Genomic DNA, 23772 nt, shown 5'->3' with positions numbered 1-23772 from the left:
TTTGGCTGTTTTTGTTTGCTGCCTGCAGGAGCTGCTTTCTTCCGTTCAACCTTGAAAATAACCTTCAAAGATTAAACAAGAAATGAGATTTTTTTTCTTTTTGTACCAGGCGATTTTGTTTCAAAATTAACATTTATTTTTCTCTCTTTATTTGACAAATTGTTTCCTGAACATGTGTATTTCCTTCATTTTCAGAGGCACAGCAGAACGGTGTAGTTTCTCTGCTTGACAAGCAGGTGTCACCAGATGCTTACTGTTAACCTGTTGTACCCACACTATATGGTTGTACCACTGCCGACATTAAATTGTCATCAGTCGGTGTCAGGCCCATGCAAGGGTGGATTTCATCAGAGAACATGATTTGGTAATAGTTTTCTCAGGAGCAAGATATTGATTAACTTGATTGGCTAAGATAATGTGTATTATTTCCCCTTTGAATCACCCATGCCTTTCGATTAAGATCACAAAGGAAAAACTAGGTAGGTAGGTAACTTTATTTGTATCTTGGTAAATTTGGATAGCAGTAAAAGAGTCACCAGTCTTACACATAAACATTTAACACACATCACAGACACCAAATAAACAGGGTAAATAAAAATAAATGAATTGATTAAAAAATTGCATCTATGCGGTGTCACTACAACTTATGTGAGAGATGGCTGCTGGAACAAAGCTCTTTTTACCATTTTCTTTTACAGTTGTGCGTTGTCATTTAAATTGGAGCTCATTAAAGCCAGATTTCCAAACTATGACACCAGAGAGAAAGATAAAATCGATTCAACAAAATCAAGTAGAATAAAATCATAGTCTTGTCAATATGGAAATACAACTGTTTTCTCAGACGCTTCACAATTTGCCTCAAAGTTCAATTTTGTGTCAATAATCGTCCCAAGGTGTTTGTAAGATCGAACACAGTGACTGACCTTTAATGGATGTGACTTCATGTGTGTTGGCACGTCTTCTGAAATCAATTACCATGTCTTTAGTCTTAGATATGTGCAGTTGAAGGTAGGACTCTTAACACAACCTGACAAAGTTGTCTGTCTCATCTGCATACTTAAGAATGGTCCTTTTTTCATACATGCTCTGATGTAGATTTCTATAGAGGATAAATAAAAGTGGTGAAAGCACTGCATGGGATCAAGTACATGCTTCGAATGCGAATACATGGTTCAGGTGTAGCTGGTTTGTTCTGCGGCTAATCAGGTCAGCCTCAGTGAGAAATGTCATTAAGGTAAGATTATGGTCATTGGTGATCCTTCCCTTTGCCTGTCAGCCTTCCTTCCTCTTCAGCATAATGCTGTTCCTTCACAGGACAGATCTCTATATGTTGCACTCAGCTGTATCATGGTGTACTTGTATGTTCTTTGCTCTTTAACTGTATTCACAGCAGAATAGATGTGCATCAAACCCTGCTCTAATAAAGCTTTGTTCTGAAGAAGTCCACCAAACCTTAAATCCACTTCAAAAATATTATGTAATGCTTTACTCAAGCCTACAGTGCATGTTCACAGTACACAGATCTTATATTTTATAGAAAGGAGTGTTAAGTCTCAGTTTGGATATTTTCACTATTATTTATTTATTTTTTATTCCTTATCAACCCGACTTTTTATAAAAGTAAATGTAGAGTTTAAATGTAGAGGTCTCTTCTTTCTTGGTGATACTGGTACAGATATATGACAGTTAGACATCCACACTGCCATATGGTGTAACTACAAGAAAAGTCCATTAGTACAAAGTGAGAGTATTTGAGAATCTATTCATAGGTTAGTGAACATATACAGTACTGTGCAAACGTTTTAGGCAGGTGTGCAAAAATGCTGTAAACTAAGAATGCAATGGTGATAATACTGTAGAACGTGTGTGTTTGCTTTACTAGAGATTCCTCTGATACCTTTCCATTATTTACATTACTGATTTTGGCTGTGTTTAAAATTCCCTCAAAATTTAATTAGAAAATCCCTGACCAGAGACAGACTCAATGTGTGCGTGTGGCCCAAAGCCTTCCTACTATTGGCTGTGCTAAAGCTTGGCCGTTTGGAGTTACTGTAGGCTCGTTTTAGCCTCAGATTAGCCTTATTCACGGCAACACCCCCACCCCGCCTTCCCCCTCTGTCGCTCAGGTTCAACAGCACTGCCTCTTTTTAACCCCTGCTGCCGCCCACTCATCGCTTTTATTGTCAGGACAGCAAACCGGGGACTTTTAACTCTTTACTCCATTTAACCAACTTGTGTGTGCGTGTGCTTTTCTTTGGTGCATCGGCCAGATGGAGGACTACCATAAACCAGACCAGCAGACAGTGCAGGCGCTCAGGAACATCGCCACCCGGCTCCGGATCAACTCCATCAAGGCGACAACTGCAGCGGGCAGCGGGTAAGAGCAGGGACAGTGAGAAATGACTCTGAGCTGGGGGTTTATGGTGGTGGCACACAACAAAACATGGTCACTGTCCTGCCCACTTACTACACATTTCATGTACGCGTTGAATGTTTGAAGGAGAAATGATAAAAGTAGAAGAGAAATGCGTAGTGAGAGCTGGTCTACTCACTGCTGGCAGCAGACTGCAAGAAAACCAGCAGTATAAAGCTATGGATGGATTTGTTTAACAGCAGAAGGAAACTATCTGCGCCATGCATGATGCCCCCAAACTTCAGCGTTTTCAGTATAGTATACACTGTGCGTAAAATAGCTCTGCTCCAGTTTTTCCAGCTTTGTGTGCAATTTACGCAGCTCTCCAGAGAGGGGAGTTGTTAGATGTGAAGGGTCACTGTGTATTTACTTGGGATTTTCGCATCTGGATTTTAGTTTAAGAGCGTGTTAAGGTTCAGAGCGCAATCAGACTTCAAGCATTTAATAAATGGGTAGGTTTGTTTTGCACAACCACTCTTTCACAATAAAATATTCACCGAATCGACTCAGACTCAAACTGCTGAAGCAGGTGCACCAGTGTTCCGCTCTCTCTTAACCCCTTGCGTGCTCAATGGGTAATGTAACAGCAGAAGCAGAGACCGGATCCGTGCGCGATCCCACGCAGTCAGTGGTGCTGCTCGTGGGGCGACGTGGTGTGTGGAAGCAGCAGAATGGAACCGGGAATCGCACGAAGGCGCTTGTTCCGCGCCTGCATGAGACGTTGCAGCTTTTCACATCAAGTAGATAGAATTAAATAATGCGCCCGGTGTTAAATTTCAAAATAAAACACGAATTGACATTTTTCGAATGAGAGAAAATAACATAAGGAAATGAAATAATAAAATAAAACAAAATTAAAAAGAAAGTAAATTATACGATACGTGAAACTATATGATACTGTAATTTCTGTGCGCTTTTTTCACCATCAAAGCTGACTAACCCACTTGCCAAAGGCTACACCTGGCGCCATGATCAGTTATGCCTGAGATCTGGATAGGCTAGTTTTTTTTTTTTTTTTAAGTAATTTGAGAAATGCTTCCAGTGAAAGGCTGTATGAATGAGTGGGCTTGAACACACAAGCCTACAAGCACGTCTGTTCCTAGCAACAATGGGACTGAGACTTAAGTAGCCACATTGATCAAAATATATCATCAAAATAAATTTCAGTTTGAGCTTGCAAACATAAACCACATACAGTAAGGTATGTTGAGTAGATGTGTGCTGTATAGAAAAGGCCTGTTGAAAGCCATATCTAAGCTCAGCTCTTCCTCCTAAAGTCTGTCTGACAGAGAAGAGGAGAGAAAGTGGTGATACAATGAAAAAAATAAAATGACTATCGGTTATATATTTTTTTTAAACTGTTCTTAAGATTACTCAAAATTATGAAGAAAATATGGACACCAGTTAATTCTCATATCTGTGATCATGTTTGTGTGTTTTATCATGATTATTGTTATTATCCTTATTCTTATGTTTTTTTTATTTTTTTTACTTCATTAAAGTCAGTTCATGTTTCAACAGAAATCTCAATAATTATTCATTCCACACAACGTAATGATTATTCATTATCTTCTACTGGTTTTTGCTTTTGCTTATTTTTTTATTATCTGAACTCATCTTCTATTCCAGGACTGTAAGGAAAATGCTTTTAATGCAGGAGGCCTAATTGAGTGAGGTATTACTGGCATGGAGTTTGAAAATAAAGTGAAGAATAACATGCAAGACATACTAATTCATCATAACCTATTTTGTGTTAAGTTGTCATGACTCTAACGGTTCAGGACGACACACTGAATAATTTCTTTGCATTGTATGTGCATGTGTGCATGTATGAGAGAGAGTCATCCTCCAAATGCATTTACACTATTGTGTGTGTGTGTGTGTGTGTGTGTAAATGCATTTGGAGTGTGTGTTTGTGTGTTGAGAATGAGAAATACTGTTTATGTCTGGCATGAATTAACCCACTAGATCAGGGGTTTTCAAAGTGTGGGATAGTCGGCCTCCCCTAAGAGAACTCAAAAGCAGCCCCCCCCCCCCCCCCCCCCCCCCCATTATTACTTTTATTACTGTTATTGATGTTGCTTTGTATGTTCCACGCAGGCTTAAAAAAAGGTTTCAAGAATAAATGTCATACACATCTTTATTTTTTTAAACATGTTTGTATGTTCTTGAACATATTTTTGATTTTGAATACATTTAAACATCTTTTTGTAAAAAAAAAAACTTATTCACTTAAAAAAAAAAAATTTTAATTCAACTTTTCAACTGATTTTTTTAAAACACATTTTCACTCATCCGATGTTATCCCACATTAACGCTGAAACACTGCACACAACACATTTGCTCACCTCGATTTTAGTGGGAACAGTGAGTCTGTGTCTTTGATGCGCTGTAGAAAGGAATAAACGCAGATCATCCTCAACCCGCAGCCGTGACCGGTACTTGCTTTTAATCGTATGTGTATGTGTGTGTATGATGCCTCGGTTGCCCTGGTATTTACAGTACCAAATGTCTGGATGTCTTTCTTCTGGGACTGCAATTCATTAAGCCTCCTATCAAAAAACTCCTGCGGCTTGGTTGTTAAATTGTGGTGCTTAGTTTCAATGTGGCGCCGGAGTTGACATTGTCGCATACTGTCGTTAGCTAGCACCTCTTTGCAAATAACACACTGTGGCAGCGGAGCATCGTCAGGACCAATGCATGAAAAACCAAACCTTAAATAATCAGGGTCATACTTCCTCCGTTTTCTGCTCGCCTCTGTGCCCACTCTCACTTTTACCTGAGGCACTAAAAATTGATCCATTTGCTGTAGTTAGCTAACCAGATGATGCACTTTTTTCCCTTTCTTTTCGCGCCTTCCCTGAAGTCCTCTGGCGCCCCCCTGGGGAGGCGCGCCTCACACTTTGAAAACCGCTGCACTAGATCAAAGTTGACAGTCAGACTCCACTTCTGGCCATCCGTCTCCACTGCATCTGTGTGTACAGTTCTGGACATGCTTATAGGTTTGAGCGGAAGAATCAGGAGGAACTTGAGAGTTTTTTATTTGATTGCCTTGTGTCTAATTCCTCTCTCGCCACCCCTTTGTTGCAGTCATCCCACATCATGTTGCAGCGTGGCAGAGATAATGTCTGTCCTCTTCTTTCATACCATGAAGTACCGACCTGAAGACCCTCGTAACCCCAACAATGACCGCTTCATCCTCTCCAAGGTGAAATACACAACCACACACATCCATTTGGGTGGCAGGTGATGCATGCACAGATGCACCACACAAGAAGCATCTAAAACAACTGAGTTACTAATTATGAGCGGACACATATTCAAAAATATGTGCATGCAGGTGCACATTCATATTCTTTGATTGTAGTGTCACCAATGTCCAAGTAACTCACATTGTTACGACCGAGAGAAATAATGACACAGACAAGGCATTTCTACTTCAACTTGTTTGTACTCTAACCTTTGACCTTTGTACTTCTGCCTCCTCAGGGTCATGCAGCTCCTGTGTTGTATGCCTCGTGGGCAGAGACGGGCTACCTGAAGGAGAACGAGCTCTTCAACCTCCGCAAGGTCGACTCGATCCTGGAAGGACACCCTGTGCCGGTGAGGTGACATTCAAACCTGCAGGAAGTTCTGGATCTGACGGCTCATATATTAAAACATACCAATATATATGAAAATACTTTACTACTTTACCTGTCATTCTGTGTGTTGATTGGGATATTTTACAAGTATTATGTGAAATTAACTTTGACAAGATTTTTATTTAGCATGTAGCTGTCTGTCAAACTCTGTGTGTTTAGAGGTTATTTGGGCTTTGGCCAAACTGTGTGACAGCATCGAAGAATCTTAAAATATTAATATGACATGACCAATCAAATATATGTGTCACTGCATGTAGCCTTACTGAAACTTTCAAACATGCAGCCTTTTAAAAAATGCCTTCAGCCGTTTAGGATCATCTCATTCTTCTTGCTAAGTGAGAATATTTCTCACACTGCACTATAAACACACAACAGAAGTGAGATTTCAAGCACCAAGGGGTTTCAAGGTAAATCTCACTGATTAACAGGATGGTAAAAGAAAATATAAACAAAACTTAGGTTTATGTTGTCCAACCTTTGTGTAATCTTTGGCTTTTTCCCTCTAAAGATAGTTTTACCTCCTCAAGACAAAAATATACATATAAACACATGAACACACATACGTAACAGACACACTGTGTACAAACAGGAACTTAGTGACAAAGATGTTCTTGTGTGACAGAGATGGTCCGTCCTCGCTCCTTTCTCCTCTGCTGCACACATTAATGACACAGTGTTCACATGAACCCAGATAGTGAAACACTGCCAGACACAGTCTGGTGCTAATGTCCCAACTGTTCCTGCTTTTTTTCCTGCACATTAAAAAGATAAAAACAATCCATTTTCTGTATTTCATGCTTTCTGTATTTACAAACTACAATATGCAGAATGAGATACATGCTGTGTGTGTGTGTGTGTGTGTGTGTGTGTGTGTGTGTGTGTGTGTGTGTGTGTGTGTGTGTGTGTGCATGCGTGCGCACGTGTGCTTGTGTGTGTGTGTGTGTGTGTGTGTGTGTGTGTGTGTGTGTGTGTGTGTGTGTGTGTGTGTGTGTGTGTGCGCGAACAGAAGCAGCAGTTTGTGGATGTGGCCACTGGATCTCTGGGTCAGGGGCTGGGAGCTGCTTGTGGAATGGCCTACACCGGAAAGTACTTTGACAAGGCCAGGTAACACACACAGAAACACGCTCATCTAAACACACACACACACACATTGTCCTTCAAAAGAAAACAACCTCACACAGAGACTCTCAGACATACATACATGCAGGTGCAAAGCAGCCCAGCCTGCATCTGCACATATTAGGGTAGAAGACATGAAGTTATGCATGATATAATGTACACATGCTGTCATGTGACATTTCAGCCTGGAGCTTTGGATAAAATCATAACTGACAGGCCTGATTCATTTGTTTCTTCACCAAGGTGAAATTCAAATTCAGAGATTAATTAGATGAATGCAGTTTTCAATTTATTCTGCGGCAGTTTCTTTGATATTCAATCTTCAAGTGGCTTCAAACATATAGTTACATCACAACATATTAACAAGCCTGTAATGCACAGTTTTCAGATGCTATTCAATTTAATGTTAGCTGACTTGAACAGATCAGTCCATGTGTATCCTTTGTTCTTGTGTGATCTAGAAAGAACCACGTGGGTTTTAGTCTGACAATAGACAGATAGAGCTGTGTGGCCTATAATATGACACAAAAACATCTGAGCTGATCCCTGACTTTCAGGAACGTAGCTTGACCCATGTCATTATGGACAGAACAGAAGGAGATGCTCTCAAAGGCAATTTTGGTTTTTGCACACAACAGATGCAGTGAAACAGGCAGCCTGGGAATGCCGTACTTGCAGTCTGAATTGGCTGCCCTTGATCTCTCTCTCTCTCTCTCTCTCTCTCTCTCTCTGCATTCTGTTCGCACTTTCTTGTTTCTGCTCTAATAATCACACATGCAAGAGCACAGTTGTCTTTGCCTCACCCTTTTCACCTCTTCTGCTCTCCAAAAAATGGTAAAAATCCCATGCTGTGCTTATGTTTCATCTTTGCATACATAGTAGATTATACTTAATACACCTTGCATTCGATTGGATATGTTGCATGTGCTTGTGTGTGCCTGCAGAGGAGCGTGTGCATTTCCCCTGCGACGCTCGCAGCAGCTTGTCAAGCTAATTTGCTGTAACATAACAACTCAAGACTCACTCAGAGGGCTGCATCACTGGTTTCATAACATAGTCTGGGGCAAGAACTGCTGAATGGCAACTATATCAACCCCTACTAGAGAGACATACTCACAATCTACACTGCAGAGTGTAGCAGGAAATCCTACAAATAACCAAACAGACCTCCAAGGGTTTCTGAGCTTGTGGTTTATTAAAAAACAATACATGAATGAACTCGTCAAGTGCTCTTAACAGCAGTGCTGAGATGAGACTGAATAATTGATACTGTTCATCGTTTCATGCATGTGTGACTCTGGTTCAATAATCTACAGTTGTAAACACGTAAATATGAGATTACTGGATCAAACACAGGCAGAGTTCCTCATGCTTGTTCACGCTTTGCACCGAACCCAGGGGATAATACAACATATCACAGAGGGAAGTGACTGGAAGGGGTTTGTTTGCTTTTGTGTGACAGTGTGGATGGGTTTGGGCTGTTTTCTGTTCTCATCTCACAAAGATAGGATGTAATAGGAGCACGTACACACACACACACACACACATACACACGCACACCTCATTGTGCCATCCGCACTGTCACACAAAAGCAAACAAACCCCTTCCAGTTACTTCCCTGTGTGGTATGTTGTATTATCCCCTGGGTTCAGTGCAAAGCGTGAACGAGCATGAGGAACTCTGCCTGTGTTTATGTAATCTCATATTTACATATTTACAACTGCAGAGTATTGAACCAGAGTCATATAAAGATGAGACGATGAACAGTATCAATTATTCAGTCTCATCTCAGAACTGCTGATAAGAGCATTTGACAAGTTCATTCATATATTTTTTAATAAACGACAAGAACTGCTGTGGTTGTGTTGGATACCCTTATGATCCACATAGAGATGTATAGTAGCAACAATAATAATAATAATAATAATAATAATAATGATAATGATAATAATAATAATTGTAGCAGTGGTTATTGAGCAGGTTATAGGCGGTCTTAGATTCTGACTCTACAGCTCCAGAGGCAGAAATATCTACAGAAAGTGACAGGAGGAGGAGAGAGATGAGAAAACACAAAACTAAGAGAGAGAGAAGACGTCAATTTATTAACATGCATTAATGGGAAATGACTGCATACAGATGGCGAGGAGGACAGAAGAGCTCTAGGCCTATAGCAGCATAACTAGTGGATGGTTCAATGCAAGCCAGCCCTAAATATAAGCTCTCTCAAAGAGGACAGCTTGATGCCTGCCTCCTGAACCCAGACTGGGAACCACAGGTTCCACAGGAGAGGAGCCTGATAACTGAAGGCACAGCCTCCTATTCTACTTGTGGAGAATCTAGGACCACAAGTAAGCCTGCTTGTTTCATAATTTTTATTGCATAAAGATATACACAGAGGTAGACAAAGTACATCACTTTATTACTTGAGTCAGAGTATAGGTCCTATACATCCTGGTTTTTTTTTAGAGTTAAAGTACTGGAGTACTTGATTTTAAAAATACTGAAATATTCAAAAGTACATTTTTTATGTCAACTCCTATTGTTACACATTTACAGAACCTAATGACTCTGAAACAACCTATTGACAGACCAACTGACTGACTGTAGAACCTGTAAAATAAAAAGACTGTAGGATATGATACAAAGACTGAAGACATGGACATAAAAACCCAACTGAATCGACAAGTTGTTTTCGTATTTCTGTTTTTTTAGTGATGAAGTTTGGTCGTGGTAAAACACAGCAAACATTTCAAACTAAATAAACCTTTCTTTATGGTCTCTGGTGAACAATCTTCTGCCCCATCTTTATCTAATATAGTATTCTTAGTTTTTTCTCCTGTCTGTGATGAACACAGTGTATGGTAGTTCATAGAAATGTAGTGGAGTTAAAAGTACAATATTTGTCTTTTAAATGTAGTGAGTTAAAAGTCATAAGTTTAAAAGAAAAACTGCTACTCAAGTAAAGTATAGATACTGGAAAAATATACTTAAGTACAGTATTCAAGTAAATGTGCTTAGTTATTGTCCACCCCTGGATATGCAAAATGCCATTTCAAAACTACAAAGCCTGCTCTTTCAATATCGTATTTTAACACTTGATAGTAGACTGCAATAAATGATACTATCTTTCAAATCAAGAAAATACATCTTTTGCTGAAATGAGGATCCATGAGTATTTTCTTCTGTATATATCATGATGAGTAGTTTGATAAAAGAAGAGGACACCAATTCAGAAACCAATCTGCTCAGCTCCTGTTTTTTTCCTTCTGTCTCAACTCTCAACCTCTTTCCTCTCAATCTATGCCTCTGTTGAATTCCTCTCTTCTCTTTCTTCTCTTCTTCCTCTCTTTTCTTTCTGTGCCGTGTGTTTTTTTCTTTGCACTCGGGGTTGGAATGCGTGGTGTAATGTGGCGTGTCTCGGCCTATCTTCCAGGTTTAATGAGAATGTGTCTATTTGACTGGAAAGCTGTCAGGAGTTGTTACGCCATGGGAGCAACTAGCAAGGATGATCCGAGCACAGCAGGGTGGTGTGTGTGTGTGTGTGTGTGTGTGTGTGTGTGTGTGTGTGTGTGTGTGTGTGTGTGTGTGTGTGTCAGCTGTCACATCAAGTCTTAGGAGGAATCAGAGTGTGGGAAGATGTGCAAGGGGAAAATAGAACTGATATGGAAAATTACTTCCACTCATCTCTCTCCAATCATATGTCTATGAAAGCTCCACATTTGCTTAAAACCACTGAATCTCTCTCTCTCTGTTTGTAGCTACCGGGTGTTCTGCTTGCTGGGTGATGGAGAGCTATCCGAGGGCTCAGTGTGGGAGGCCATGGCTTTTGCCTCCTACTACCAGCTGGACAACCTGGTGGCCATATTGGACATCAACCGCCTGGGTCAGAGCGACCCAGCTCCGCTGCAGCACCATGTGGAGAAGTACCAGCGACGCTGTGAGGCCTTTGGGTGAGGGGAGTCGGAGGGTTGGTGTTGTGTCCTTCAGTGCTGAAATAATTGAACAATTACATTAGTCAAACTAAAGACAATTAATCAACACCAATTTTCATAATTATTTAATTATTTGTAATTTATTCCGCTTGTTCCAGATTGTAAATGTGTTGCATATCATTATGAATTGAATACTTTACAGTTTTGTCAGACAAAACAAGCAATGTGAAGACATTGCCAGGGTCTCAAGGAAATTGTGGTGGGATTGGTCACTATTTGTTGTTTCTAAACAATAAATCAGTTTGTCAAAAAATATTTTTTGTTTTTTGTCAGGATGACACTTTGTGAGATACAGTTTACAAAGTAATATATAATTATCATGATATTTTTTTCATACCACTTTGTGAAAATGTTGTGCTACTTTGGGCTGGTGTCAAATCAAACCTGCTGCATGTCATTCCTGCAACACATGCAGAGCATTCATATGAGGTAAAACACTGCAACACTATTAAATACTACAGTATCACCATAGGTGGGTATGTGATGGCTTTAAAAAATTCATTAAAGAGGCCAATGTTCACAGCAACCTGCCTCAAGGACTGCATTTAAAGTTTGATCTCCTGTGTTTTGCAGCTGGCACGCCATCATTGTGGATGGCCACAGTGTGGAGGAGTTGTGTAAGGTGCTGAGTCAGCCCCACCACCAGCCACTTGCCATTATCGCTAAGACCATCAAGGGAAAAGGCATCCCAGGTACAAAAATTAGTTACATGATGGTTAATTATCAGTACAGTGTTATCCTGTCATGAGGTGAATTGTGAAGTGAAGTACTGACATGCTGTGTATCCGTTCCTAAATACAAAAGTGCAGTAATTCTGCTGTTTTATGTCTAGATGTCTCTCTTTCAGATTTGGATATCAAACTCTCAGTGACATAACCTATTTCAAGAAGAATCATTCAAAGCGATCATAACGCACAGCAGGTTTCGTAACGCAACACTGGGTGTGTACTGCTCCAAAAACCTGTTGCTAAATGATGACTAGGGAAAATTGTGACACCTGATTGGCAATAATAGTTCTGTCAGAAGTTTTCTTATCTGCCCTGGGAACCCGCCATCAGTGCAGAGAGGCACTAACTCACTGTAATCCTGGCAGCGCTTCAGGGCTTGAGCTGCTGAGGCTCAGTAATCCTTCAGAATGTGTAGGATACACTCACAGCATCAGCCCATTGTGCTGGAGTTGTGATAAGACTAAGCGGGAGTGTGTGTGACCACATGTTTATGTGTGTGCATATAAGAGGAGAATATCTTTGACTGCATAAGATTGTGTGTGGCCTCCTGACTCTGACCTTTGACTTTTGAAGTAGCCTTTTGTGACCCACTGATGTGGAAGACTGTTGTGATTGTGGCAGCTGACCATGGTTTATTTTAATGTATGTTGGCATGTGCATACACATGAATGAGGAAGAAGTGCGTGTGCGTACCAAGAGGAATTGGGTTTATAGTGTATATATATGTACTTCTTATTTTCACCTGAACATCATTCATAACACACATTCACACAGGTCATCTCTGGAAGCCGCAGTAAGAAACCAGTCTTCAGGATTATGCTTCATCAATTTAATTTTACAAAATCTGCTGCTGTTAAGAAATTTTAGACTTTTCACACTATAATCATTTCTTAAAGTCATATGTACTGTGTGTGTGTGTGTGTGTGTGTGTGTGTGTGTGTGTGTGTGTGTGCACGTGTGCACGCGCACGCATGTATGTCTCTCAGTGGCTGAGGATAAGATGGGCTGGCACGGTAAACCTCTGCCCAAAGACATGGCTGAGAGTGTAATAAAGGAGCTGCAGAGCCGCATCATCAGCTGCAATAAGCGCCTCTATCCTGCTCTGCCCAGTGAGGACACATCACCTGTCAGCCTCCGCAACATCCGCATGCCAAGTGCACCCAGCTACAAACCTGGAGACAAGGTATGATCAGAGGTGGCAGACACACTCAGTGGCACAATGTTTCTGACAGATTACCACAAAGCTTCAGCCAAGATGGGAGATAATAATCTGTGTGTTTAATAGTAGTAATTAACTGATTGGTTGCCTGTTGTCCCTGTTTAAGCAGATTGCTACAAGGAAGGCGTACGGCATGGCTTTGGCCAAGCTTGGTCGTTACAATGAGCATGTGGTGGCTCTGGATGGAGACACCAAGAACTCCACCTTCTCCGAACTCTTTAAAAACGAACACCCCAACCGCTACGTGGAGTGTTACATCGCAGAGCAGAACATGGTAAGATACAGAGGTTGTGCTTTTGGGCCAGAGCCCAAACTGAGACGAAATATATGGAATTCAAGTGTTTCTAAAACAACAGACATTATAATTACTATACCTGACAGTGAGGTTCAGTGAAGTAACAGCTGTCCAGCTGAGATTCCTTCTGTAAGTAATTATTTCTTATTTATCCATCTGAATGAAGAAGATTCCTAAGTTGCTACATGTGTACAGACTGTTTAGTCCAAGAAAAAGCTAGTCTTAGTGAGGACAGATGTTACAGTCTGTCAACATGAAGTACAGCAGAGAGGCTATTAAATCTTAAATTTAAATTTGATTATTTCATTTTGGCAACATGTAAAATATCAAATTCATCGTATCTCATAAATATTAACAGTTTTGCAATAAGTCTGTGTCTGTTGTGCCACAGTTTACCTACTACTAGTTATTGCAGTTGTGAGTGTTATAGCTGTCACATCATCCCTTGAGTAGTATTAACACTCAAGGAACACTAGAACACTGGAACACTGGATAACTCTTATAGTGTTACACAAAGTGCAGCTGAGGCTGAGGAGAAGGTGATTGGTTTCGAGTTGTCAAAACTCCAGCAACACTTGTAGGATAAAGAACAATTGGCCACAAGCTGAAACGCTTTGGTCTGACAATAAGAGTTGCTTTCTATAGTTGTAACTGCCTCAGACATTTGCCCTTTTGTTAAATGATAACAATTAATCCTCAGGGGGACATGAATGTGTCCAACAAATTCTATGGTAGTTCATTCAATAGTTGTCAAGGCAACATGTATGTCTGTACAAGGATTTGTGCCAATCCATCAAATAGTGGTGGACAGACCAACATTGTCGTCATTCTACTATTGTATCAAACATGTCAGTAAACTGTTCTTTGAGCTTTGTTAAAAAGATGAGGTTCAGGGGCGTCGTGTAGCGTAGTGGTTTAAGCAGGCGCCCCATGTGTAGAGGCTACAGTCCTCGCTACAGTCGGCCCCGGTTCGAATCCCGTATCGGACGGCCTTTCACTGCATGTCATTCCCCCTCTCTCTGCCTCCCTGTTTCCTGTCACTCTCCACTGTGCTGTCCATTAAAGGCATAAAAGCCCAAAAAAATATACTTTAAAAAAAAAAAAAAAAAAGATGAGGTTCAAATGTCCATTACAGTGATAGATTAATAACATGTTGTCCACATTTGCATTAGGGAGAGCAATAATATAAGTACACGTACATTTTCATCACTAACAGCTAATAATAGCAGCGCTGCTGCCACTTGTCACTGTCTAGCTAGAGAGACATATTAAAAACAACTGCGGTTTCTTCTGTGCATGAACAAAAATCTGCTGAAGGTTCCTACAAAGATAGCTCATGTTTTCCCCCATCCCACCTTACTTGCTTTGCTTTGTCTCTCTTTCTCTTTCTATCTCTTTCATCTCTCCTGCAGGTGAGTGTGGCGATAGGTTGTGCCGTGCGGGACCGTAATGTGGTGTTTGCCAGCACCTTTGCCACGTTCTTCACTCGGGCCTACGACCAGCTGCGCATGGCTGCCATCTCTGAGAGCAACATTAACCTCTGCGGCTCCCACTGTGGAGTCTCTATTGGTCAGTGTATTCAAAAGATTTGCTCTTCAATATTAAACCAACCACCACCTCAGTGACCTTTGACCCATAGATGGAAGTTGCTTCATCCATTATGACCTTCAATGTGACTCTCATAACACATTTTTCTTAAATTAAATTTAGTGCATTACTGCGTAGGGATTGCTTCAGTCCTCTGAAGGATATAAAAGTCAAACTGATAATATTTTAGAAATGAGTAGCTCTGTCAGAGTAAATCCAAAATGTGCACAGTGCATGTTGAATGACAGTCAACCCAAGTTGACCTTTAAAACAAGCTAGAAGATATTTCATTCTTTGTTTTTCATCACGTTTTGGCTTCTTTAATGTCACTGCAGTGGGTTGTACCTCTCCTCAGTGTATTTTGGTTTTAATTTCCCTGAATCCTAAACTTATTTTCCCCATCTTCTCACCTCCTCTGTTACTTTTGTCCATCTTCCTCTTCTGATGTCAGCACTTCTCCCCTCCTCCCTCCTACTCTCTCTGTGTGTCGTGGACAACAGAATGGCCTGGTTCTCTTTCACCTCCTTCTCCTTCTCCTCCTTTTCCTCCTCCCCTCTCTCTTTCTCCTCCAACTCCTCAGGTATATTGCATGCCCACTTTTGTATACTGAATGCATGCCAGTCTACTTGAATTTATGTACCAACCTATAGTAAACATGTGCGTGTGACTGTAACTGACTTTTGTCTGTTTGCTGCTGTATATACGTATGCTGTGTATATTTAGGTGAAGATGGGCCCTCTCAGATGGGTCTGGAGGATCTGGCAATATTCAGAGCCATTCCCACTGCAACCATCTTCTACCCAAGTGATGGTGTCTCCACTGAGAAAGCCGTGGAACTCGCTGCCAACACAAAGGTACTCATAGTCACCTGTGGTAAGAAATAGGGAAAAAAAGGAAAATATTAAAAGTAGAGGCACATGTAGATTATTTCTGATTGGTTCCAGGGTTTGTGTTTTATCCGAACAAGTCGCCCAGAGAACAACATCATCTACAACTGCAATGAAGATTTCCATGTTGGACAGGCTAAGGTTTGTGTCAGCTTTTTTCTACCTCCATCCAATTCTGCTGTATAATCTGAATAAAATCTATGTTTTTTACAAACATTTTTTCTGCTCTTTAAACTTTTGTTTTCTGTTTTTATCCCTCATGACCACAACACAATTAGACTATGTGAATGTTTCCTTATGTACAGTATATCCACATATGTCCACACACAAATCTATCTCCCCTTCCCACTCAGGTTGTGTATAAAACCAATGATGATCATGTGACTGTGGTTGGAGCAGGAGTGACCCTTCACGAGGCTTTGGCTGCTGCTGAACAACTGAAGAAAGGTACAGACAGACAGACAGACAGACAGATAGATACTTTATTTATCCCCTAGGGGAAATTCATGTGTCCATTAGCTCATTGTTGATAATAATAATAATAATAAAAACAATGACCTGAGCCTCCTGAGGAAAAAGAGCCGGCTCTGCCCCCTCCAGTAGATAGCATCTGTGTTCAGGGACCAGTCCAGTTTACTGTCCAGGTGCACACCTAAGTATTTATAAGTGTGTGCCACCTCAATGTCCTTCCCTCGAATGTTGACTGGCTGAAGGGTGGGCCGAAACCTCCGAAAGTCCATGACCATCTCCTTGGTCTTGGAGGTGTTCAGAAGGAGGCAGTTCTTGTTGCTCCCTTCACTGAAGGCCATTGTTGTATTTAAAGTTGGCAATAGCCCTAGTGCTGCTCATCACTGTCCCTGAATCACAGTTACCCAGCCTGACGTGCTGTGGTTGTCTTATCAGGTAATCCACATTCCAGGACGTGAAGCAGGGATCCACCCCCATCCCTTCCAGCTTGTCTTTCAGAATGGGGGGTTGGATGGTGTTAAATGCACTTGAGAAATCAAAGAACATAATCCTCATGTAACCATCTGGCTCATCCAAGTAAGAATGGGCCCTGTGGAGCACGTAAAGGACGGCATCATCCACTCCAATATGTTCTTTGTAGGTGAACTGTAGGGGGTCAAGTGCATGTTCAACCTGTGGCCTCAGAAGGTGGATAAGCAGCTGCTCCAGGGTCTTCATGATGTGTGATGTGAGGGCCACCGGTCTATAGTCATTTATCTCAGCAGATCGTCCTACTTTAGGTACTGGAACAAGACATGATTCACTGGCGTCCAGTTCCTGAATGAGCGGGTGGTCACAGCCTGCCTCAGTACACAGGGTTTGTAGGAAGGCTGAAGAAAAACCAGATTATGGCAGTGTAGGCCTCCTTGACATTTTCATACAACAGATCAAGTGTCTTATTTTCCCTTGTGGGACAGTCAACATACTGAGTGAAGCCAGACAGGTGAGAGGTGAGAGTGACATGGATAAAATCCCCCGATATTACAATGAATGCATCAGGGTGCCAGTCCTCCACCTTTATTCTTACCACTTGCTCTGGCATCTCTGTCCGCTCGTACTGCAGTGAAGCCGGGTAAATCCACACAACAGTTGGGAGTGTTGTTGTTTAACCAGGTCTCCGTGAAAGCACATGAGAGTACACCCACGATATGCTCGCTGGTTCTTCACAAGTGCCTCCAGTTCATCACACTTGTTAGCCAGGTATTTGAAATTTCGCATGAGGATCAATGGTAGAAAAGGCTTATATCTCCATCTCCTATCCTTTAGCTTAGCCCCGGCTCTGCATCCACAGAACGGCTTCTTCAGCTCAGCCGGTATGGGATGTTTAACTCCGTATCTGGTAAACTTTAAGGCCAGGAGTTCTTCCTTTGTGTACATTATTTTCTCCATCGCCAGGCGAAACAACGACGTAGAATAAAAAACATCAATCGACAAAAATATACTAATATATACGAATATTTTGCAAAAAACTACAAACCTTGCAGGCTTGTTGTCAGCGCATCATTTGAATAATGTATGCCATCTGCAATGCATATCTGGTAAACTTTAAAGCCACAGTTCTTCCTTTGTCTATATTATTTTCTCTATCGTCAGAATGTTGGGTCTGAGCTCTGCCTCATGAGCTGGACACCATAAATGTTGGATCCTCGGTTGTCTATTAATTTATTGGCTATCATAAATTAAGAAAATATAATATTAAAAATATTAAAATCAAAAATAACTTTAAAATGAATTAAAGTCATCGGGTGCACCAGCCTAAACCAATATTGTTTCAGTCTCAAATTATTACTATTAATCTGGAACTCTTAATAATTACCTTAATAACTATAACCAAATTACCATATCAACAGTTAGTTAAATTGAAGGATTGGAATTCTACTAAATAGAGGTTGGCAATATTCACACTTGTGCAACATTAAACACACCAGTGGTTATACTTAAAGACATTTATTTACAATGGACAGAGTAAAAACACAATGTCTAATCTAGTATATCCGTGTGTGTGTGTGTGTGTGCGCGCGCGCGCGTAGGGACACAGACAAAGGCAAGATGGCCGATTCAAAGTGGTCACTGTGACCACATGACCTGAACAAAGGAGACTATACAAGATGGCGGTAAACAAAGAAACTACTCAAAATGGCCGCTGAGACCACCTGGTGTGTGAGAGGGAAGGTGTGAGTTTCTTTGTTAGCCTAGCTCATGTAATACCAGGTACCAGGTTAGAGGGAGTTAGCTGCATGCAGATTCTACAACTGAGACGTACTACAGGTGTGTGTGTGAACATACAAGTACTCAATGAAATGTAGGACTGACCTCATCCTAAGCAAACATTTCAAAAACGAGAAATTAATCAACATGTACATTAACAAAGTTAAGCCTTCTGCTTCTTAGCTGTGCTGTGCTAGGAGAGGTTAGGCCCAGTCAGTTAACATTACCCAGTCCTTTGAGCAAAACAAAGAGGTCCTTTCCAGTGTTGTTGTAAAGTCCAGTGAGTTGGGAGGCTTCCTGGTGGAGTAAAGTCCTGTCTGGCTGTGTTGCTTCCGCCGTTATCTCTTTTTTTCTCCTCACAGAGTTAGCTGTTCCACACTAACTCTGCTGTGACTCCTGTTGCTTGGAAAATCAGCTGGCTGACATTGTGTTTTACCTGCTGATTATGATGAGAACTTGGTTTACTCTCAGTTTATCCGAAGCAGGTCACTGTTGTTGATGAGAAGAGTGTTTGCAGGCTGCTGTGAGCAGGCCAGCGAGAGAGCTGGTTTCTCAGGTAGCAGGGCTGACCTGGGCTGGGGCCTTGTTGCCCTTTGAAGAGCCGAGAGGGGGGAGCAGGAGCTGATGTCCAGAACAATCCATGAAGAGAAGAAAGGGGAAGAGATAATGAACAGAGAAGGAGATCTGGTTTTGTTTGGTGACACCCTGGGGGGTCACATGTCACACGCTGACCAGCACTGGCTGGTCAGTGAGGTCCTTGGGGGAGTGTCGTCCCCAGGTGTGAACAGTGAGGAACTATCGGGAGGTGAGTTCCTTTGTCTGTGGAGCAAAGAAACATCTGGTCTCTTGAATCCCAACAAAACGAAACGACGAAATAGAATAAAAAACATCAATTGACAAAAAAATATATACTATATATATATATATACGGACTTGCTGCCACTTGTTGCAAGCGCATCATTTGAGAGACAGAGCAAGAAAGAAAATGAAACCAACTCACATCAGCATGCAAACATATTGTGCTTTATGGTCTCCGTCTATAATTTGAAGAATATAGTCTTTCATAACATGCATCCTCCACCTCACTCTCGCCTCCCTCAGAGAGAATCAACATCCGTGTGATCGACCCTTTCACCATCAAACCCCTGGACTCCAAGACCATCAGTGACAATGCCAGGGCAACCAGAGGACGCATCATCACAGTGGAGGACCACTACTATGAAGGTGAGGAGTCTGACAACACTGCAAAGATCGAAAAATACTTCCTAAACAAAACAATTTGGTGGCACAATAAATATCTTTAAATGTCCTAAACTTGAGGGTGAATTTCAGCCTACAGTACCCATGGTTCAACTCTGACCTATAAACTTTGTCCTTAACTTCTGCCTGTCTTCACTACTGACTCTCCATTAAAGCAAATAATACAGTATGCTGTATTCAGAATTGAAACTTCAAATAGTTTTTTAAACCTGATTTGAGAAAACAGTGAGGCTCTGGCATTGTGAATTTTATAAGAGGGGGCTCTCAATCAAATTAATATCAAAAGATGGGAAAGAAGTGTGGTGATGACATGGTGTAGCACAAGATCATGGGGGGAGTTGTCTTCATCACCAATGTCGTCAGTTCAGTCAGTAGATGTCTCCTCCTTACCTAAACAAACAAACCCAGTGATTTAATCTGATAAAAACACAACAAAAATATTTCTCTCGTTCTGATTGGTGATGACACAGGACGTCTCTAAGGGACTGTGAGCCGAGCTGCTCAATTGCTCAATTTGTTGCTCTGATAAATAAACATTCAGACGTCCAACAACTAAAATCTTTCATCTAGATAAAATATATAGTTTAAAATGATCAAGATCTAAAAAGTCCATTTTGACCGCTTCTGGCAGGCAACCACAACAGTGACACATGTGTAAAGGGATATTACACCATGACATGGACCATTACCTTGAATAGAACTACCGGCTTCTCTAGGTTTGGAAATTGCTGGAAACATTTGTGACAATGTCACTACCCTACTCAAAAAAATATATAACATCTGTATAGTCTACTTTAAACATTATAATGCTGAAAAGTTACAGATTATGTTAAAAATTATGATTTGATTTTGATTTGATATACTAAATATCTATCTATCATAAAATGAAATGAAATGCATGAAAATTAACAAGGTAATTTCAAATCCCAAGAAGTGTCTGGATTCAGAATGTTGCTGCATGATACCAATTGTATGTCATCTACACTGAAGTTATGTATTAATTTAAATACATTTTTCAACAGATCCAAATAATATAAAGCAACATAAAGTCCCACTGTACTACATAAACTAAATTTGATGATCATATACAATTAAACTCAAGGAGAATTGCGTTTAATTGTAACCATCAGGCATAAAGATTAATATGCAGATGCTTGTGTGTTTATGCTGCCTGTGTGTCAGGTCATGAATGAACAAAGGGCAAAGGTCCACCTGCAGACAGACTGAGTGAGCCAGAGAGATGAAGAGAGAGGGTGGGAGAAACAAGACTGAAGTACAGTTTAGGGATGCTGTACATTGCAGAGAACTGGGCTGAACATTGTGGGTGTGAAGAGAGACATGGAGGATACAGAAGAAGTGAAATAGATTAAAAAACAGTATATGGAAGAGGGAGGGAAGAGGAGGAGCTGGGAGAGCCTGTCAAGGTTTCTTAATTTTAGCTCTTGCCTTTAGGCCTTCGCTGACCCACATACAGTACCAGCATGACAGAAATGAGAGTCCAAACCTCTCCTCATCTCTTCTTATGTGTTTGTGTTGTATTTTTGTTGTCATATATATGTAGTGGCTTTATCTGTCCTGTGAGATTACATCCGTCTGTTTGCCATGATAGAGCAAAACAAAAAAGAGAGAAGGCACTGTTGTGTTAATGCCTTAGCACCCCTGCCTACACACACATGCAAATGCACACCTATATATTCACATGATAATGATTCATCAGTAGCTTTGTAGGAGATGGAGTATGTGCATGTGTGTGGAAATGTAAGCTGTGCAGCAGGTTATGTTCAAAAGAACTGATGAATACGTGTAAAAGCACAGCCTACTGACCAATCAATTCTCTTGGAAAATTACATCACATATGCGCAGAGGATCCCGTGGACCTCAATAAGAATACATGTAAGCAACACATTAATTTAATGGAACACACAAATGTCATTATACCTCAGATCAACTCTTGCCCAAATGATAGGGCACTCATGTTATAACCATATTAAATTGCACATTCACAGTCTGTGATTTTTGCCAGCTGTCAATCCTGCATTTGTGCTGTTGTTAGTTCTTAGTAAAAATATATCCTGGTATGTTGAACTTGCTTCATAGTACAGACCTCAGGAGTTGAGCTGTCAAAATCTCCTGGAAGCTTTAAGTGAGTTTAACGCTAACATCATCAGCAGCTTTTAATCATTGTTAACATTATGTAGTTGAGGTTATACTCTCTTGTCAGTAGTAGGTACACTTTTAAGAGAGAATATAGACAGAAAACCACAGTGCCATTTTTCATCTTTTAAAAAGACTAAAACCATCTTTCTATGAGAAATTACACCAGTGACAGCTACTGCAAAGCAGGTGTATGTGGTGCATAACTTTGGCTTCCCATGAAGTAAATATTACTGTACTGCTGTACTAATATTCCCAGTGCAGTGTTTTACTAGTTAAAGAGCAACTTAATGCACCCTAAAAATCTGTGTTCTTACCCTGTACTTCAGAGTGTGTCAGTACACAGACAGTAACATCACTGATTGGTTCAACCACAGAAGTAGTGAAATGCTGCTTTACAGCTTAGTGCCAGCAATGTATGACACAAGACGTAAGCTGTTTGAGAGCTTTTAAACACTGCTGCTAATTTCTTTCTTCACAGATATTTACAAAGCATATTTTCCAAGGAATTTATCTTCTTTAAACTTTCTCCAGAGCCAACTTCTATACTCTTGATACTTTGATCAGTAGTAAGTAGCTATTTCATTTGTGTCAAGTGTCATTTTCCAAAATGAACAGACCCCAAACTCATATAGGGAGACTATAATATGCAATCATGAAACAGTGCATTTCTCTTTCTGTTTCTCTCCTACGCACACCAGTTGCCAACTAGTAGATCAACCAAGGGGTGGGAAAAATGTAGGAGGGAAGGAAAAAGAACAAGTAATAACTTTCTCTTTTCCTCATTCCTCAGCTTTCATGTTCACTCAATCAGAAATGTTTGAGTGACAGTTTGGAGTGAAAAGTCAAAAAAAAAAAGAGAGGGGGAGGGAAAGGAAAGGAGAGAAGAGAGTCTTAATGGGTGGAAGTCAGACAGAAGAGAAGTGAGAAAGTCAAGGGAGAGCAGCGTCAGACCTGTCATTCCACATCACATCATTGCAGAGCCTAATCATCCATGGTGTGACAGATTTAATATGACAGAAGGGTGGAAATCAATAGAAGGAGAGTTGGGAGATTAAAGGAAAAATGAGAGATTTCAATCAGAATATCAGGAAAAATTCTTGAAAAAAGATTTTGTGTGTCTGTCTGATTTTGGTGAATCCTTGAAGCAACAGTTGTGAATGCTCTATTCTGATTCCCCAGGTGGTCTAGGTGAGGCAGTGTGCTCTGCGGTAGTGAACGAGACTGGCTTCACCGTCCACCGCCTGGCAGTTTCTCAGGTACCACGCAGCGGTAAGCCCCAGGAGCTGCTCCGAATCTTTGGCATTGACCGTGATGCCATCGCTCAGGCTGTGCGTAAGGTGCTCAGCAGCTCCGCCAACGCCAAGTAAGAACACTGCAGCAGGGGCAGCAGTGGCAACAACATGTTAAAGGACTCCATGGTAAACTGGTGATTACCATTGAGGCACCAAACATACAAATAAACCAACACAGAAGGAGGGAAAGCACTTCTGGCCTTCTCACGCTCTCCTCCCCAGAAAACAATCTAAAGCATTTGGTTGAAAAATAAAAAATATACCATCGTTTTTCTCTTTAACTTTCATCGATGTGATTTGACAACTCCACCCCAGATTTTTGCCCTATAAGTTTGTGAGTTCAGTAAACACACCTCTGTCCCTTGTCACACACACACACACACACACACACACACACACACACACACACACACACACACACACACACACACACACACACACACACACACACCACACACACACAC

At 41.0% G+C, this 23772-nt stretch overlaps 1 protein-coding gene across 3 annotated transcripts; it reads left to right on the top strand.

Moving 5' to 3' along the window:
• The first annotated feature begins 2104 nt into the window (after positions 1-2104).
• Positions 2105-23577, top strand: LOC130175573 (transketolase-like). Of its 3 annotated transcripts, XM_056386150.1 has the most exons (15): positions 2105-2377; positions 5504-5621; positions 5903-6016; positions 7064-7161; positions 10935-11126; positions 11742-11860; positions 12883-13079; positions 13225-13389; positions 14823-14979; positions 15449-15577; positions 15721-15851; positions 15942-16025; positions 16238-16331; positions 19701-19823; positions 23196-23577. In XM_056386150.1, exons 1-15 carry the CDS (start codon positions 2271-2273, stop codon positions 23381-23383), a joined length of 2016 nt encoding a protein of 671 aa, XP_056242125.1. In that variant the 5' UTR covers positions 2105-2270; the 3' UTR covers positions 23384-23577. The 3 variants fall into 3 exon arrangements, 2 of the variants coding, with proteins under 2 accessions (XP_056242125.1, XP_056242126.1); XR_008828754.1 differs by lacking the exon at positions 23196-23577 and having other exon boundaries at positions 15498-15577; XM_056386151.1 differs by lacking the exon at positions 15449-15577.
• The last annotated feature ends 195 nt before the right edge of the window (positions 23578-23772 follow it).

Source organism: Seriola aureovittata, chromosome 9, assembly GCF_021018895.1.
Source record: "Seriola aureovittata isolate HTS-2021-v1 ecotype China chromosome 9, ASM2101889v1, whole genome shotgun sequence".
Taxonomy (NCBI): Eukaryota; Metazoa; Chordata; class Actinopteri; order Carangiformes; family Carangidae; genus Seriola; species Seriola aureovittata.
This window is presented reverse-complemented; position numbering and strand designations above follow the sequence as displayed.